Source organism: Anser brachyrhynchus, assembly GCF_964034855.1.
Source record: "Anser brachyrhynchus genome assembly, chromosome: 1".
NCBI lineage: Eukaryota > Metazoa > Chordata > Aves > Anseriformes > Anatidae > Anser > Anser brachyrhynchus.
Genome location: NC_137694.1, coordinates 142809626 through 142829494, shown reverse-complemented (window position 1 = coordinate 142829494; position 19869 = coordinate 142809626). Strand labels below are relative to the sequence as shown.

The 19869-nt window shown below is 35.3% G+C and overlaps 1 protein-coding gene across 7 annotated transcripts in view; it reads left to right on the top strand.

Annotated features, from left to right (window-relative positions):
* REV1 (REV1 DNA directed polymerase) overlaps positions 1 to 19869 on the top strand; it is a 57105-nt gene that overhangs the window by 26192 nt on the left and 11044 nt on the right. For 3 of the 7 annotated variants that reach the window (XM_080575511.1, XM_080575514.1, XM_080575513.1), the window contains 10 exons: positions 1033 to 1149; positions 5754 to 5886; positions 6919 to 7047; positions 7794 to 7948; positions 10232 to 10351; positions 13039 to 13259; positions 14315 to 14487; positions 17359 to 17461; positions 19028 to 19184; positions 19483 to 19685. In XM_080575511.1, the coding sequence (XP_080431637.1) occupies positions 1033 to 1149; positions 5754 to 5886; positions 6919 to 7047; positions 7794 to 7948; positions 10232 to 10351; positions 13039 to 13259; positions 14315 to 14487; positions 17359 to 17461; positions 19028 to 19184; positions 19483 to 19685 (1511 nt within the window). Of the gene's footprint in view, positions 1 to 1032; positions 1150 to 3952; positions 4270 to 5753; positions 5887 to 6918; positions 7048 to 7793; positions 7949 to 10231; positions 10352 to 13038; positions 13260 to 14314; positions 14488 to 17358; positions 17462 to 19027; positions 19185 to 19482; positions 19686 to 19869 lie in introns of those variants that run through there. The other 4 variants (XM_080575512.1, XM_080575515.1, XM_080575516.1 and 1 more) reach the window with 4 other exon arrangements.

Genomic DNA, 19869 nt, shown 5'->3' with positions numbered 1-19869 from the left:
AAAAAAAAAGAGAAGCTGTACACTTACAAAATGAACTTTGTTATTCTTTTTTTGTCATCATTATCTGATATTCAGACCATGTGACCTTCATATCCTTATTTTCTCACAATCCAAAAGCAAATGGAAGAGAGCTGGAATTGCCATTAGAAGTTGGAGCACGTGATCATCCTTAGGACATGAGAAGAGTTAGTGGAGCTCTTTAGCAAGTTGTTTGTTTCCTAAAAATGTAACATTCAGAAATGGAAATACTAATTGTTCTGTGCAAAGACTGAACTTTGCTGATGCCCAAGTCTGAAGACTTGGTACAGTGTTGACCATCTGACACCCAGCTATCATAGACCTTGGGAAAGAAGAAGAGTAAGCTGTGTAAAAGCAGGAGCAATAGTGTCAAAGATGGTTCTAGTCTGTGTGTGTCTTTAAAGCTTATTTCCTGCCAAGTTTCAAATTCCTTTACTAGAATATAAAGAACCTAGGACTTTCTGCAAATATTTTTTTTCTGTTCCATAGAAGCCTGCCAGAACTTTCAGTGTGTAAATTAGCTTTCTGTAGAAAAATTATGGAGGTGTTGATATTACTGAAAAGTCAAAAGTTTAGCTAGAGATTTGATGTTATACAGGTAATTTAACAAATGAAACTGAGCGTAATGGTATGCATGTGCTCTCTTAGTTAAGCTAAGTATTTAAAATCAATACAGTGTTTGCTGTGCCCCAAACTAATGAATCATTACGGCATTGGTGAAGCTTCGCAACTTTGATTTGGAGTAATTATTAAGGACAAACAAATACGACTGCTTTTTCACCCTTTCAAAACTTCTCTCTTTGCTTTCTAATTGCAGTCATGAAATTCATACTCACAGTGCAAAGTCACTTTCATAGCTGTTTCCTCCCTAATGCTATGAGAGTGTGTAAGCTTGAAAGAAATCACTAAAAATAGAGCAAACTTCTTTATAAACTTACCTTAGTTACAGAGTTATTAAAATGTAAGCTATTAGCAGTGTTGACAGAACTCAATACATGCGTTTCTTCTCCACAGGAAAGCCGGTAGCTGTGACTAGCAACAGAGGTGCAGGAAAGGCACCGCTGCGCCCTGGTGCAAACCCCCAGCTTGAAAGGCAATATTACCAGAATAAGCTATTGAATGGCAAAGCAGGTACAGATAAGTCTGATTGTTTAAATTGTTTTGTTATTGAAGACATTTTCCTTAAAGTGCATAATGGATCGATTGTTTTTGTTTTTTCATGTGCGGAATTTCAGAAAAGAAACATCTTTGGACACCATAATGCTCTGTGGCCTCAGTAATGATGTGCCACTGTGACTTTTTTTTATCAGTTTTCTTTGCGCGATATGGGTGGATTATTTTTGAGTAATTTTAGATTTTATTTTATTGAGTATAAGGTATAGTAAGTAATTCTTTTAAGTAAGAAATACAGACTGTCTGGGATCATTCGGTTCTGAATAAACCTATTATAGAGAAGAAGGTACAAAATGAATTTTGTAAGGCTACTATTTTTTTTAATTATAAAAGTAGAAATGACAGTAAATGGTCAGTTAGAAAATTATCAGTTGAAGTTGGCTTCTGAATTGTATGGGTACAATATTGGTGTACAGTGAGTTAACTTGGGTGCTTCTTAGAGCGTTTTGGGTGCCTGGAAGTTCTGTGGCAACTCCCGTGAGTATTTTGTTTTCTCAAAACCAGGGCATTTGATGTAATCTGAGAATTCATTACTTTCCTACAGTAATTTTGAAATTTTTTACTTTGTGCGTAGACAAAACGTACTATTATTAAGAAGCTTTATTATTGTTTTACTGCCTGAACTGCATTTACTATGAGAAAGTAAATTGCTAAACCTAAGTAGCAACTTTTCTTTTTTTTTCTTTTTACAACAGTCTGCATAATCAGTTTGAAGTTTTAAGTAACTAAGTATCTTTGTGCCCTTATTTAATTTCAGTTTAGACTTGGAAATTGTTTCTCCTTTGCCCCTCATAGGTGCACTTCTTACCTACCTTGCAGTAGGAAATACTGTTGTTCTAAAATTTACCGTTCAGTTAGTTTTATTGTTGATATAAGAGGTGGAAAAAGCTTGTTCTTCCGTGGTTGTTTCTGAAATGTTAGTGCTCTTTAACAAAAAAAAAAAGCTCTAAAATTTTTCAGATTTGCAAAGGCATTTGGAAACAAGATATTACAGGAAGTGCTGCCGTTTTGTGTTTCTGATGCAGTTTCACACTTCGAAACTGAAGTAGAATATATGTTAGTGGAACCCATTGGCCAAAAGACTCTTCAGGATGCTCCAGACTTAGCTTCTGCTGTGTTGGCAGTGCCATGTATAAGCGTGTTACAAAGATAGCTGTGGTTTTTATGGAGTTGCGTTTTCTGTAGTAATGGCTTGTGTATGAACTATTTATTGGTAGCTCAGTTTTATGCAGTGATGTTGTAATTTTTATTAGGTCCTTAGAGTGGATAAGGATGTGACTTGATATAGTCAAGCAATATCTGGAGAGTGAGGCGGTTAAAATTAAGGAAGTTTAGCTGATAAGCAGCATGTTCTTTATGATTCACAAATTCAGTAGTATCTTTTCTAGTATATTTATTGCTTAAAGGTACAGCACATTTCAGCCTCATTGTATAACAAACTCAGTTTCTTACTGCAGCAGCTTTTTCTGAATGCACGCACATTCGTGTCTTTTAACTTCACCATCCAATCTCACTGGCTTGCACACAGGCAGGCAGCTATCTCTTTCTTTCTTGATACTTAGTCTGATTATACAACCTGTTGTTTTGGTGAAAGGATTTTTTTTCTTAACACTCTTTTTACAGTCTCAATCTTATTACCTGCAGGTTCATAATATATTTTGGTCTCTAATTTTTATCTCCATATACAATGTTTTTATCAACAAAAAATGCAGCTTGCTGTTTCTGCTTGCATTTTCATAAGTTCATGGGTTGTCTTTTGGGGAGAAGAAATTACAATTAGTTATAGTCTTAGATGAAAAGATGGAAGTGCAGGTTAGGTTTTTCTAACACCACAGTATCGTAGAAGGTGTATGTGAACCACTTAACAGCATGTGCTTAATTGTGCCATGCCACAGGTAAATATGGTCCAGCAGGCATATATATAACATAGAAAAGTGCTTTTTCTAAAATATCAAAAATAGCAAATGCTAAATTGTACTCTGTTAAACATACACAGTTGAATTTGGGGGAATGTTATATAAGTTGAAATAAAAAGGCAGTTGGGAACAACTTTCAACACAAACATTTTTACATCCATGCTTCACCATGGAACCAACTTCATTTTGTAATGCTTCATGCTTTCCAGACCGCTGTCTGATTTTTGCCTTCTCCAGGTCTTGCCTATTAGAAAAAATGTTTTAAATTAACAACCAGCAAAACAAAGAAAAGAAAACTTATGAATCACTTAGTTTCACCAAATACTGAATTCTGCAGCTTCAGCTACTTCTTTTTTTTTTTTGCAAACCATTTCTTTAGTGATACTGGTTTTCCTGCCTTTGATCTGCATTGTTAGACAGATATCTAGTGTCAAGAGAATCTTGGATCTTTTATGAAATACTTTCTTTTTCTTGTTTGAATTCATCCAAATATGTATAACTTCTAAATTTTTTTAAAAAATGGCTATCATTCTCTAAATCTCCAAATTGGAGATGGACTTTCTGGGTAATAGAAATTACTTCTCTACATACATGCCATCTTTAACATTCATGTCCTAAAGTTAGAGGATTAACATATGTTAATCAAAATTCATAGTTTGGGGTCTTTTTTTCCATGGCCAGGATGCCCAAGATGTGAATGTTTTTTAGGCTTCCTTTCCCCCCAACCCTAGTGTCTCCCCCCGTTTTTCATTCTAAAGAGCAGCAGTTTTTAACCATCATATTAGTCACAGATTTATTCTCAGCGATTTCTTTTTCACAGACTTGGGTCCTGGCCTCTGATTTCTCCATCCGTTGCTCCACATTCACCATGTGCCTGTCTAGTTTCCCAGCTTTTGATGAGAGGTTCTCTACCTTGCCTTCCATTGAGGACAATGTGTTCTGCATTGCCCTGAATTTCACATGAAGTGACTCCATCAGCTCATGGGGGGATCTGCTCTGCTGCGATGTGGAAAAAGTCGACGAGTCCAATGAAGATAGACAAGATGACAGCATCATCTCAGGCCAGGGCACAGGAAGGCACGGACTAAAGAAATTGTTCTTGTCATTCTTACATTTAGTTGGGGCACAATTTTGCTCTAATTTTCAGCTGCAGACATCTTAGGTAACTTACTGAGCTCATCATACATTAAAATATTTACAACATGAAAAGGTACATGAATTTAGCAGAAATTCTGAATAAAAGCAACTTTTCACATGAGTTAGGTTCTGCCCCTGCTGTCTCCACTCATTACACCACTTTCTCTGGTCTGATAACTACTTGAATGTGCACGTAGCACCATCTTTCCTTCCAATCATATGGTTAGTGTGTAAGTTGTTGGTACCGTGAAATATAATTAGGCACTGTGACACTGAAGAAAACTCCCTGTTTATTATAATAAAGGTGTATTGGTATTAAATAGACTATAGAACGAAAAAGAACTATTAGATACATAGTAGGTTTCATTTTAAGTAAACAGACATTTTTTGTCTATGTGATACCTTCTTGTTTTGATTCTGATGAGAGGCTTGGGAGGGCATAGTGGTTGTTGCATCTAGACATTTTTTCAGACTGATCAATTGTTCAGAGTACAGGCATGTATCTTTCAAGGTTTGCATACCATGAAAACCCCAATAGAAAGAAATAGAGAACGCTTTACTTGAGTCTGGTATTATGTTATGAAATTCTGTTCTAGTATCTGGTGTGTTGTGGGCCTGATGGGCTCGTTAAAACTTACCTGAGAGATGTATAGAATTAGGAAAGGTCTGTCTCATTTTAAAAGTCTGGCTGCAGCATTTATAATTTTGTCTTTTTGATCCAAGAGAAATTTATGGTGATACTTGAAAGAAGTTGATATATTTGACATATTCTAATAAAATATATGGTAGGAAGAAACAACAAGTTTTGTCAGTTAATTTCCCCATAAGAGCATTAGAGAAAATACAAGGTACTAGCCTGTGTTCTGTTTTGTTCTAATTTGATACAATTAGCCTTCTTGTTATTTCACTTCATCCCTTAAAAATCACTTTGAGGTATCTAGATTAAGTAATTATTAGAATGTAGTTTTAAATAATAGGTTTTAAGTATCATGAACAGTGGAATTGTATTTTGAATGTAATTTCTTTGTTCTGGTGGTAGTCATGCATTCTAGGAAGGAATATAACTAAGCATCTTGTTCTGGCAAGCAGTTGACAAATTTGCTTACAGGATAGGCTTGTAGCCGTCTCAAGCGTTTGATCATTTTATTGTCATTAAAGCTAACGGAGATAAGTCTTATTTTACAGCATGGTGTATGTAGCCACCAACAAGCTGTTGTCGAGTATTTTGGGGGAAAACAGAAATGGAATTTTTCTGCAGCACAGTATTCTTTTCAGTAACGTGTGCAGACCTACCTGTAGAGAGAGGTTACTATGTGGGGGCTTCTATGTTTTTCTTTGTTTTTTTGTTTACCTTGACTATGATGTGAATCAGTATAGTATTAACTTCTCACCAACAGTAGTATAGAAATTGTATCAAATACAATCTATTATTTTTACTTAATTTACATTGATTCTGTTGAACTCCTAAGAAAAATACTATAAAAATGAATATAAATATTATTTTCCAAGCAGAAATTAGAGTACCTGATAAGCTGGACCCATCATTCTGGGAGCATCCGGATTCCACGCACATGAATGGAGGTGACTTCAATCAGACAGTTCTGTCCATGGCTGAAATTGCTTCTTGTAGTTACGAAGCCAGGTAGGAAAAAGTTACCTATCAATTGCTTGAAAAAATCTCATACAGATAGGCATAAAATGTAAAACAACACAAACAAAAAAAAAAAGGCAGTTGCTAGGTCACATTTCCTTAATTAATTAACCCAGATTAAGAAAGGTTTTTGTTTTCAGAAGTTGTGGTTAAATAGGCTGTTAGAATTTAGCACAAGGTTTTCACTGTGCATGTTGCTACTTCTTAAACGCTGTTTAATAGCTCTCAGCCTAACCTACATATTACTTAAAACAAAACCTATTAAGGAAAACCTTATGCCATTCACAGTGATACTGTTGATTTCATATTATCATCTTTATTTCTTTGCATCCAAACTGCATTATTTCATGGAATTAAGAACAATTTGTTATTGAAGGCTTTAGTTAAAATGAGACAATAAGTGTTATTACTAAACTTAGAACTTTATTGCAGATTACGTTGAGCACCAAGATAGCATAGTTTATAGATATTCAGAATATGAAACAACTTGTTATAAACAACCACAGTGTTGAAAAGTAAGACCTTATTCTCTGATAAAAGTAATACTGCAGAAATCGTGCATTTGTTGGAACCTTTCTCAAGAGTGCTAGGGTAGGCAGGTTTACATTTCTACATTGAAAAGTTAGCTTTTTTATTACAGGAGCAAAATGTTATAAATTTGCACAGTGTTATATGAAAACCAGCTATCTTAGTCACTGTAGTATATGTTTGGATTTTATTTAAAAATAAAATGGCAAGTATTGCTTTCTAGAGACTTTTTGTCTTAAGCATGTTTCCAAGGACTGGCTGTCCAAGCTGCATGCCTGAATATTATACAGCTAATTCAAATACTTTATTTGCAGTTGTTTTTCTTACCTATTCAATTGCTAGCAGTTGAACTAAATCCTTTTAATAGATGTTATTGAATTTGTTTATTTTTGTGGGAAAAGACTAAGTAACTAATTTGGAAATAGCACATATTAACATAATTTGTGGAAAAGTTGGTACTGTATTTATCTGTGTGTTTTTATTGTTTAATTTTAGACAAGTCGGCATAAAGAATGGAATGTTTTTTGGCCAAGCAAAAAAGTTGTGTCCAAATCTTCAAGCAGTTTCATACGATTTTGATGCATACAAAGAAGTTGCACAGACAGTGTATGAAATACTAGCAAGGTAAGGTGTACTGTGTGATTACATGATCTTCCGTGGTAAGATTATCAAACATATTTTAATATGCTACTGTTTAATGCAATTTTTTGTTTTAGTATTTTCATTCCACTTTACTCTTTCACTTCATTAAAACTATTACTGTTTAAATCTTTCTTTTGTAGTATTTTCGTTACTTTTCTTACTTTAAGCTTCTGAGCATTCTTTTATCTTGAAGCCAAACAGTCACTGTCAGGCTTCCAAAGAAGTCATTGTTAAATTTGCTAGTGATTAACACTATGAGGAGAAACAGGTCTCTCCTTACTAGTGAGATTCTTCCAAGGTGTTTTTCTTGTTTTCTTCCATTTGTTTGGTTGATTTGGGTGTTTTTTGTTTGGTTGGGTTTTTTGTTTGGTTTTGGTTGGTTGGTTTTTTGAGTAATTTAAGAATGGATTTTTGGAATAACATCTATTAGAAACTACTTTCTGATTTAAAATGTGCTTGAACAAAACTGGAAATTTGTTAGTTTGACTGAAAAATAGGCATTCATCTCTTGCTCCAGCTGTTCCTTTAAAAGCACGATGCATGTTGAAATTTGTCCCTACATTAGTAATGTTACCGTAATGTGCTGTTCTAGGATTTTTAATATGTTGTGTCATACAAAATAAGCAGGGAAATGCCACCACAAAAGGAAGACTTTATTTGCTACGTATTTGTTTTAACAGATGGTGAGCTGTTGCTGGTGTTTCACCTCCTTTACTTTGTATTGATAGCTATACTCATAACATCGAAGCAGTCAGTTGTGATGAAGCACTAGTAGATATCACTGAAATCCTTACAGAGACCAGATTGACTCCTGATGAGTTTGCAAATGCTATCCGCACCGAAATCAAAGCCCAAACTAAATGCACTGCTTCTGTTGGGATGGGTAAGTCCCTTATTTCAATTCTATTTACAGGGACTGCCTGCCTTTGTTAGGCGTATCAAAGCTATGTAAGATTGCCATAACTCATAAGTGTTTGTGCTATGTGGAATATATTGCCATTTACATTAAATTACCATAAATGAAAACGCAAGTAAATCTTCATAAGTGGAAAGTTTTAAGCAAAAACTTATGAAATTGCTATCACTTCTCCTTTGCTATCTGAACAATAAGCTAAAATTCCATCTGTATGATATTCTTACATACATTTTAATGAAATGCTACTGTATTTTTCCAGTAAATAGAAAAATGGGTACAGACTCTGTTCCTTATAGGAGAAGGCAGTAAGAGTTTATGAGGATTTAACATAAAGTGTTGAAAGCAAAGATTTCTGTGATTTGTAGTGGGTATTGTATATGAAATTACATATCTGAAAAGACTTTTTTTGTTGCTGTTCCTGACAGTATTAGACTTAAGCATCTGTAAATACATATGCTAAGTGTACATAAGTATATAAAATCCACTTGTGATGTAAGCAGAATTGTCCCTTTATTTCTTATGATATCGTAGTAGCAGAGACTATAATTCTCTAGATTCCTGTTTGTTTTTCACTCTCTTATATGTATATTTAGTGTTTTATTTTTTCTATAGAAAGAGCAGAGTTACTTTAAAAAGTATTTTTTTATAATCTGATATACTAGTTCTCTTTCTGATTATAAGAGACAAATACACGAGGAAATATTTTTTCTAATAATCAATTTTTGTGAGATATTTGAAAAATGTTTTTCGTGTCCTTTACAGAAATATGGTAGGTACTGTACAAGAACTTTGTCTTTTCACTCATAATTCATAAAGTAAAAGAATCAGAGGAAAGGGTTGCACTATTACATGAATGTAGAGACCTGATTTCAAAGATGTGGTCTATCAGAAATATCGTTTAAGTGATCTGTATGTTGCCTGATGGGAAAGTTGTACCAATATAATAGAATGTAAATTTGAACAGATGCTGCTATACTATAGAGATCTCTCAACGCTATTAATTTCTGATTAGAGATAAATTAAGGATATGTTTATACCAGTTGAATAAATTTAATTTTTACCCTAGAGATTTTAATGTCTAAACTGAACTGACTTAAACAATGCTAGTAAAAGATTAAACGCTCATCTGTAAACATCCTGTATCCTGATTTTTCATTTGTTAAGTGAGGTATTAGTTTTTTCCTACTTTATTTCAGTGTTCTGGGAATAATGATTACAGAAGATAGATCAGTAAGATTTTGTGGTAGTAGAGGCTATGTTGGTATGTTTGGTAGATAAGAGGATCAGAACTCTTCAGTACTCTATGGACAGAACAGGGATCTCCAGAGTTAAACAGCAGATTGAATGGGGACTGTCAAGAATTGTTTCATCAATTTAACTTCTCAGGAGAAACAATGGACACAAAAGTCTGCATTACTGTTCTTACTTTCTAAAATTTTAGAATAGACTAAAAGAATATGAACACAGATGGAAGGAAAATAGCAAAAGTAACGCACAGTGCTGAGAGCTCTGGATTCCCCTGACCTTTTTATTAACTTGCTTTATCTCAGAACAAGGCACCTGAGTGGCAATAATGAATCTATTTGGGTATCATTTCAGAGAGGTTGTTGGCTGGGCATGAATAAGTCTATGAACAGGGAAGAAAAAATGCTGAAATAAGTCTTGTTCCCACCACATGTAATGAGTGCACAGAATAATTTAACGAAGTCACTGTTTTTTTAGTGAATACTTGAAGCCTAAATATTAGCTTAATTCCAGTATTTCATGTGTAATATACACTTGATAGAGTTGTCACCTAATTATTACTTACATTGACCACAGTAGACTTTTCGGAAGTTACACGGTGTTAAAGTATTACCATTCTACGTTTTTAGCCATTTGCAGTTAGTTAACTGTTTTCTTTACCTCTACATGTGTAGAACATCACCAAGACAAAGATTCGACGTTCTTCATGAAGTGTCCCACTCGCGTTGGTTGCTTTGTTTTGGGGTTGTTTTTTTGGCTTCTGGTTTTGTTTAATTGCAAATGCAGTTACCACTAGTTACTCTGCTGTAATCATAAATACTGCTGATTGCTAATTTTGGGATCAATATAGCAAAATATAAATGAATATATTTCATTGATAATTTTTTTAAAATAAAGAATTTAACTGTACTTTATTCATTTTTTTTCCACGACTGTTGAACTGCAGAATTCTACTTGAGAAGACAGAGGTTACTACAGACATACTTTAATTTTTCATTTTTACAGGTTCGAATATTCTGCTGGCCAGAATGGCAACTCGTAAAGCAAAACCAGATGGACAGTATCACTTAAAACCAGAAGAAGTGGATGATTTTATCAGAGGTCAACTTGTTACCAGTCTTCCAGGTACTCTGTTCTTTTACAAGGCATTTTGTCCCCTAATATTAAAAGTTTCAGCTACAAATCTGTATTGTTCCAATTGAATCAAGCAATTGAATCAAAATCGAATCAATCATTGATTTCTGAAATTTTCTGGAAAGAATCTGTGACTTTTTTTTTTTATCTTTGAGGAGCATTTTTTTTGTGAAGAACCTTACAGAGCCACTCAACGTCATTTGTGGAAGAAGCTCAGAGTTTAATGTGTTATACAACCTTATATGCTTTAATAAAATTATTTAAATGAGTCATCTCAAGCAAATGCTAGCTTGCTGTAATGTAATGGATGAAATAAAATGAGTAATGTCACTAGTTATCGGAGATCATCACAAAGACAGGCAGGATGTGCTTAGAAAATAGAAATAGCCCAAGAATAATCTCTCCAAAAAGGAGTGTATAAAGTAAAGTGTTGGAAAAAACAGCATAGATATCATAACAAATCAAGACCATGTGAAAGGGAAAAAAAGGAGAGAGGTTCATCTGCTGCATCTAATAAACTATGTGAAGCACTGAAGAGTGTAAGGGTAGAAGAGAAAGAAAGAAAATTTGTCAGAGGAAAGTTTTACTAAAGTAGATGCTTCTGCTAGTAATATGAGCCATAATAGAGTAGCAGATAAACAGAAAAGAATGTGAAGAATAAAGATATTGTGGAGGGTTACCACTGTTACGCTTTGCATCCAGCTGTAGACAGTTTTTTGTTCTAGTAGATTTAGAATACAAATTAGGCATTTGTTACACATGGAATTATTTTTTTTGTGTAAGGATCTTTAGGTAATGGTGTGCTAAATATTGTGACAGAAAGTGTTGATTCTATAAGAAGGAACAAAAGGCTTGAATTCCAACTGTTCTTTGCCTAGTTATCTGAGGAAATTATTGTGGTGATGATAATGATTTATAAGTGCGTGTGACAGCATTAATAATTTTGTGAACTATTTGGCCATTTCAGCTAAATCTTACTGAGAGGTAGAAGTTTTAAAGATGTTAAATGTTTCAGTGTTTCACACAAGTTTTCTGAAAAACAACAGCTTGACAGAGAGGAATGGTCCAAATCAGTATATCCTTTGAGGGACAGTCAGTCAAAATTCAACTATCGTACGTTTTGGCAGTAGTTGCTCAGTCATCATACGTATACCCAGAGTACATGTTTTTTGTCCTGCAATCCTCAGTTGTGTAGGAAAGAGAAGGGTTTCTGAGTAAGGGAAGAGTTATTGAGTGGGATTATTATTATTATTAGAGTGGGATGCCTGTAGATAGAAAGAAAATCTAAGGAAAATGCTATAGGGGAGGCATTTCTGGCCCACAGATTTTAGGGAGGTTCTTCAAGGCATAATGGAATTCAACAGACGGCAGAGATCTGGAGTTACAGTGAAGGAAGAGTGATAGGCAGTAAGGATACGTGGAATACACCTTTATAAAAATGGTTTTCATTATATATATATGTATTTTATAGTTCCAGGAAAATACTTAAGAGTTGTAAAGTAAAGTGTTTTCTGCCATGTAACTCTGTAGTGTATTGTTATTCAGTACTTTAGTAGTATAATATGACACAGATGTAGTCCAAAAAGTGCTGAATAAGCACTCATTTATGTTTTGTGTGCTAGCGATCAGCTGAGTTCAGCCTGCAGTTGTGCTCACATTTAATGTTAAATGTTAAAAATACCTTTCTCTGTTAAAAAAGAAAAAGGGAGGAAGGAGGGGAATATTAAAAAAAAAAAAAAAAAATGACTGAAATGGAAAAGTGGTAGGAATAGCATGCATACACAGGTGCAGGTTTATCAGAAATTCTCTCTACGCATTCCCTTTACTGGACAAACATAATTTATAATGCAGGACCACTTCTCTGGCATAACTTAAGGGAAATATTTTTCCTCTAGAAAATGATTTGTAAAGTGAAATGACTTGAAAGTCAAAAACTTGAAAATATTCATTTTCACAGTATCTATTTCACAGATAGTAAAAACTTATGAGTGTTTGTCAACAATATCACTAGATAAGGAAACGGATCATGGAAGATAGAAGCTGATTTTCTAACTTTCACAGACTTTGGTAGTGTAAACTCCTAAGAGCAATATTTGTGGAAGTAACAGCCCATCTTTCCCAGTCCCAGAAATATACTTAAGTTTATCACACTTAGGTATGTGCAGTTGCCATGGATACCTACAATTTCCAGTGCTTGGTAATTCAAAGCACAAGTGATACACATATGTTATTGCTTCTCCTTGAAAGAGTATTTTTTCTGCCTAGGAAGCGATGGAACAGTAGTCAAAATATTTGTTGGTTTTCTTTTAGATTAAATCCCTTGTATATAAGCATATTACATGTTGTACAGTCTTTTTGGACTGAATGCTGTGGTATTCAGAGATATATACACTGCAACAGGCAGTACCTTGTCAAGAAGATTTATAGGCAGAAGTCATTCACACTTCAGACAAATAAAAAACATTCTACAGTACGACATCTTAAATCCGTAATACAAATTAAATTGAGTTGAAGACAGCAAAAGTTTGCATTTGAAACATGTTTCATTGAGTGGAATTTATTGTCTTTATTTGTTTGATACAACGTAGCCTAAGTTTAAAAGGGCAAATTTTATTTGTTCAAAACCTGGATGGGTCGGAACTGTGTAGAGTTAACAGAACTAATTGCTTTGTTGTTAGGAGTTGGCAGGTCGATGGAATCTAAGCTGGCTTCTTTGGGAATTAAAACCTGTGGAGATCTGCAATGTGCTTCAATGTCAAAACTGCAAAAAGAATTTGGTCCAAAAACAGGACAAATGCTCTACAGGTTTTGTCGTGGTTTAGATGATCGACCTGTTCGCACAGAAAAAGAAAGAAAATCTGTTTCAGCGGAAATCAACTATGGAATAAGGTTTACACAGGTAAATTCAATCTTTCTTTTCTGCAGTGACTTCTTTCAAGTGTAGAAGAATCTTCTCATATTCTGATTATTTTCACTTACACTTTGATCTGTTAGAGCACCATCTTAGCCACCAAATAGAAATGAGGAAAATGAAGAAGTAGGAGACCAAACGATAAAATGGGAGGAGAGACTGCAAAAGTATTGGACTGAAAAGAAGCCTGCACAAAATTAGCTGGCTATTCTGCATTCGTTATACAAGTCTGGTACAGAAAAAGAGAACTGCAGTAGGTTTGTTAGCACCTAGCATTCTCTTTCATTTAAATGCTGATTATTCAAATATGCCAGTGCCTGAAACAATCACCAGCTTACTCCAGCAGAATGTTTTTGCTAGACTTTTCGCAAATAGTTTGGGGTGGTTTGTTGTTGTTGAAAAAATCATAGTAAAAAATAACTTTGTTGCAAACTTAAGCATTTATAGAAATTACTGGAAAAAAATAGGTTGGGGGTGAGGTTTTGTACTCCAGCCTTTTTCTCAAAGCAGGGGAAATTATGAGATCAGGCCATTTGCTCAGGGCTTTATCCAGTCTGGTGTTGGAAATCTCCAAGAACAAACACTGCACAGCTTCTGTGGGTAACCTCTTCCCCTGTTGAACTACCCTCAAGATTAAAACATCTGTTTTCTTACAAGCCCTACACTCATCTTCTACATGTGTGCCTAAAATTAGAAATTAAATTCTTAAAAACAGACTTAAATTTTATTTTTAAATATTTTTTAAAATACTTGCTTCCAGAAGGGCTTAGTATTTACTGCTTATGTCAGCATTACAGAAGGAATCTACTGTCTTGCCTAACTTCAGCAACCTGCAGTGTAAACAAAACACAAATAAGACAATTGCCTGTGAGTCACTTTGCTCTTTTAAGTTCATAAAATCATGCGTATTTTTAAATTTTTGTGACGCCTGCTTCAACACTTTGTGAAGTGGAATATATTGAAGCTTAATGATTTACCTTATATATATATATATGAAAGAACAGTAGTCATCTAAACAGTGGAATGTTGTTTTTCCCGTTTAGCCTAAGGAAGCAGAGGCTTTCCTTCTGAGCCTCTCAGAAGAAATCCAACGGAGACTTGAAGCTGCTGGTATGAAGGGTAAACGACTGACCCTTAAGATTATGGTCAGAAAGGCTGGGGCACCAGTAGAGCCTGCAAAATATGGAGGTCATGGAATCTGTGACAATATTGCCAGGTAACTATGCATGGGGGAAAAAAGAGGTCAGTAGTAGGCACAAACACATTTCTGCAGGATGTTGAGCACTGAAACTTACAGTAAGACAGGACAGAAATTTTGAAGTGCTTGGTACCTCTTTGTCTACATAGCAAACCTGTACTAACATCAGAATTAGAATATTATTACCAAAGTTCTCTGTGCCTGTGTTTCAGCTATTCAAGAAGGCAACTTGTTCACTCACAGTTAAGTTTTTTCATACAGTCATAAGCTCCTCATCAGAAGTTATCTTGTTTTCTTGTGGATCATTACCAACATAGTAAAGCACCTTTTTGCTTGGTCTCCCTGCAGCACTGTTAAACTCACTGAGATGCTGCCTGTGGTGGCTGTCTGGTCATCCCTGGTGAAACAGAATAACCCAGTTACTCCGACTAATCAGTTGACAGGTCACTGCCAATGGAGGAGGAGAACCCTGTTTCCACAGGCGGTCCTGTGACTCTTACCCATTATTTATTTCCTATTCTTGTTTGTTTCCAGTTGTTTGAATGGATGATGTCAACTAAAGATTTTTTTTACCACTAATTTATTTATATGCTTGCTATGTTCATCAAAACACGAGAATGAAATTCAGGCATATGGCATCTTGTAGTTGCATTTTGTTTCATACAGGATAGTCTCAGAACCTTCTAAATACACCTTTGTTTTTCAGGCAGACACTTCTGTATCAAAGCGTTTGTACCTTAGGCAGTATAGGACCATCCCTCTACTATTTGTATGAGGGTGCATTTGACATCTTCAAAGAGAGTTCTTTTATATTTCTCCCTCCATCTGAGGTTATTATAACAGGTGAATCCATCCTGAAATGAAGGGTCCTTTGCTTCAGATTGTTGATAACTGAGGAGGTAAGGGTGTTAGAGTTCAGCAGTAGGACATGCATACAGAGGGTCTGTCTCATACTTGTAAGCTTATGACATAACTCCACTGTATTAAAAACCAGAACAGTACAAAAATAATCTTTTGCTACCAGAAGTTCAGACCTTCTGGGACTGATAGTATCAAGAAGAATATACATCAGTCTGTACTTTTGTCTTCTGCGTTTCCTGAGTTCAAGTTGAAGATCCACTGTTAACACCTTTTTAGGACTGAGGACACGTAGATGAAGAGATTTATTCCTCCTTTATCAGTAGCTAATGCCACGCTGCTTTCTCATGAATAAGTCAATGCTTTGGACCTCATTTCTATAGTCAAGCAAGCTAATGTACATGTGCCCTGAAGTTTCTCTATTTCTTAAAGTAAGAATTAAGGTAACATAATGGGGACATCCAAAGATGCTAAGCTGTTCACACATAGGTGAAGCAGTTCCGATGCCCATCTCTCTTCTGGCAGCTTCTGTGTTTCTGCTTCTGCCTTTACTGATGAACTTGGCAACCGCAGTCAATCCAAATCATATTATTTGATGAGACAAGTGCTGGATTACTGTCTTTGTTAGAGCATTTCCATACAATCCGGTGAAAGGCTTTTTAGCAGCAGCAAGTTAAACTGTGGAAATTACATCCAAATGAATGGATTAGAGTCTCAGGGTGGTGGTCTCTCAGATGTGTTTTCCCTATGTTCAGCCTAGTTCCAACAGTTTGGGATTATTTGCTGGAGTTTAAGGTGATAAGTTTCTCTTTTATTTCAGTTTAAGGTATCTCTGGTTATAGCTTATGAACTGTTTCTTACCTCCTCACCTCACAGGTGAAGGAGTTGCTGTGTTTTCTTGTCCTATGGGTCAAGACTCCCTAGAATAATAGATCACGGTCCTACAAAGGAACTCAGACCCACAGACATGCTTATTACCAAATTCATCTTCTGAGGTGTTAATTATACTACTTTGTTGATATCAAGTTCTGATGATACAGCGCACACCTTTATAAAATACACTTCTGAAATGCCCAGTACCTTTAGACCACTCATATGTCTCTCCCTGATATTTTGCATAGTAGCATCTTAACTGTAATACTGATCTCCTTTCTTCCTTTTCTTAAAATTATAACCTGTAGGTCTCAGGGAGTTTTTCACATTCTTGGCAGCAGGAAGGCTTTCATTTTCATATTGGCAGAACCAGACCTTTCTGGAGATCACTTGGTTGTTCATGTCATTTTCTGACAGTTTCAGAAGCAGAGTGAAATTTAAGGAGACATCAAAGTAGGTAGTAAGCTGTCCTGAGGACACTGTCAAAACACTGAGGTGGAACTTCCTGTTGTCTGTAGAGCCCACTCTATCCAGTTAAAACTACGTAGGTTATCTCTGAGAAAAATTTACATCCCTCACGTTTGATTAGCCACTTGAAATTCTGTCCTTAACTGTCTCAAATGCTGTGCTATTGGAGAATCCAGAACTACTAAGTGCTACTAATGCCCTACAAAGCTCTCAAGTGGTGATTTCTAAAACTTACAAGCAGATGCTTTTGTATGAGAGTTATTGCCAAAAGTTGCCCATTTCTCAGTTTTCAACTGAGATAATACTGGGCAAACCCTATATTGAACTGAGCTTCAATTAAGGGTAGTGTGTAAGTATGCTTCTGTGAGTACTGCCAAGTGAAACATTTTTGTCTGGTTCAAAAGATAACACGTGTACAAATATTATATATGGTGGACTGCACACTGGGAATGTTCAATTACTAAGTAATCTGATTTTTTTTAAGTTTTGTGTTTTGTTTTCTGTAGGATATGCTTAGTTCTAATTACCTTTGAGAAGAAACCACAGGGAAAAAATAGTGTTCAGTTTCTGTATGCAAAGAAACTGATGTGTCTGTCTTTGAGGTCCTCTCTGGAATAAATACAGAATTTTTGTTGTCTTCAGGATTTGTGAAACAGTTTCCTTGTTAATACTGTTTTTTATCCTTTTTAGGACTGTGACTCTAGACCATGCAACAGACAGCGCAAAAATAATTGGAAAAGAAACTCTAAACATGTTTCACACAATGAAACTGAACATATCTGATATGCGAGGGGTGAGTTAATGGGAAAACCCAAATTTATTCTCTTTATCAACTTCCTTTTTTCACAGATTTTTAGTTCTCCATGGTAGGTGAGAATTAAACTTAAGCAAAAGAGTAGGCCATAAACAGCTTCGGTAAATTAGGCTATCCAACCATACTGTGTTTTGTACATTTACCACTATAACATTTGAAAAGCACAGTTACAAAGCCATAACTGTAAAAAAAAATTCTGTTGTGACCTGGATTAATCCACAACTTGAATAAAACAGTTTACGGTTACAAAGACTGTATATTCTGCAGTTTTATTACTGCATGTAAATTTTATTTTGTCTTAGAATTTTCAGTAAATTTTTACACAGTTGTTAGTTAAGCAACTAATATAAATACTGTTTGTAAGTCCAATCAGAGATACAGATCAGAGGAGCTTTTGATCTAGACTGCAAGTCTTAGAGCCAGAATAGTTACCAGCCCATGGTTTAGCCTTTGTTTGAAAGTGAATTGCTGGCTCTTTTGAATTATGACTGATTTTAGAATACTTTCTAATCTCAGGGGTTCTGTCATAGTAGTGTAAACCAATGATGAAACTGTTCTGGCATCAGCCATTTCTTGAAATGGAGCTGATTAAAATTCTTCCTCTGACCAGATATCTCTGTTCAGTTCTGGAGGGGCCATTCAGTCATAGATTATATCATTAAGTGCAGGTGTATCTGAGGTCCCTGAGTGGTATTCATTTCAGCTGCCTTCAGTCATCTCCAATGCCTATGTCTGTATTGGAGCTAGTCCCCTTAAGCTTGAGTCATGTGCCCTTTTTCTCTCTCTCTCTCTCAAAAAAAAGGGGGGGGGGGTGTGGTCCTAAAGTGATACCCTTCACTGTTGATGCCCACACTTGGGCAGGTTAATCCACTTGTCTTGCAGACTTAGCATAACACTACCTCAATCTCTCCTCTTTAAAAAAAAAATAAAAAAATAAAAAAATAAAAAATCCCTAAGTTGTAGAACGCAATCTAGAAATATTTGAAAGCAAAAAGATAAAGGTGCAAAGAAAAACTTCTTACAATGATGTTTTAATAGCCCATTAATCACAACTAAAAAACTGGTAACAAATAATATCCTTGCTATGTGTTTATAGAAGAAGACCTGGTGGAAATACCCTCACTGGCTCCTCTACGTGCTCCACTACATGCTTTTGAGTCCTATACACAATTTTTGGACGTGTAGCTATATTTAATACTAATCACTTTTCCTGCTCAGTACTTCTGTATTTTTAATGTCTAAGAAATTTCATAATAAATACATTGTTTCATGGGCCTGTTGACAGCACTTTTCTTTACCAGAGAAGTTAAGATGGTATTATCTTTGTAATTTCTTTGTTGGATTGTGGTGGATTATCCTGGGATTTGTTTGGGATATTTTCAGTGACTATTTGTTTTTTTCCACGTACCTTTTCTCATTCTCTTCCACCCCTACAGCAGGTAACCAGTTTGAGAAGGAAAAGGGAATGCTATTATGAACTTATTGTTGTTTCTATATTTATTATTTGGAAAACATAAAATTAATGTATTAATGTTTTGGATTTAGGTTGGAATTCAGGTACAGCAGTTAGTTCCCATCAGTAAAACCACTTCGGCTCATTCAGCAGTACAATCTGGACACTTACCTGGTGGATCACATTCAGTTATTGATCTTTTTCACGTTCAGAAAGCAAAAAAGTGCTCAGAAGAAGAACATAAGGAAGGTCAGTAAGTTTTGTCCTTTGCACGTGTGATCAGTTCTTAAAGGCTCGAACTTAGATTATCTTTTTGAATACTTTTCCTATATTACAGAAGTATAAATTATTTAATATAAACTCATTGAGAGCATGTTTTGCTGCTGAAACATTAACAGTAACTTCAAAATAAAAAGTTACATGATTATGCCATACACTGTATAAACTATCGAGCAATGAGAACTGGAAATTAGCTTCACTGTGTCTTGAAACTTCAGAGTTTTTAACTATCAGATGATCATTCTGTGTTTTGTTTTTATATGTATAGTATTTGTTGCTGCTATGGACCTTGAAATATCTTCTGATTCAAGAACTTGCACTTTCCTTCCGTCTCGTGGTACCCATCACACGTCTGGTCTCAATTCTAATGTTAACAAGACTGAGTCTGCTGTCAAATGCAATGGCTTGCATACTCCTATCAGTGTAAAATCCAGGCTTAATTTGAGTATTGAGGTTCCTTCTGCTTCCCAGGTAAAACTCAAGAATATAAAATAACTTTTTTATAAGCCCTCTTTAAGTATTGAAAGACCACAATGAGGTCTCAGCCTTTCTTTATAGAAGAAGGGCTCCAGTCCTCTGATCATCTTCATGGCCCTCCTCCGGATTTGCTCTAACAGCCTCACATCCTTCTAGTGCTGGGGTCCCCAGATCTGGA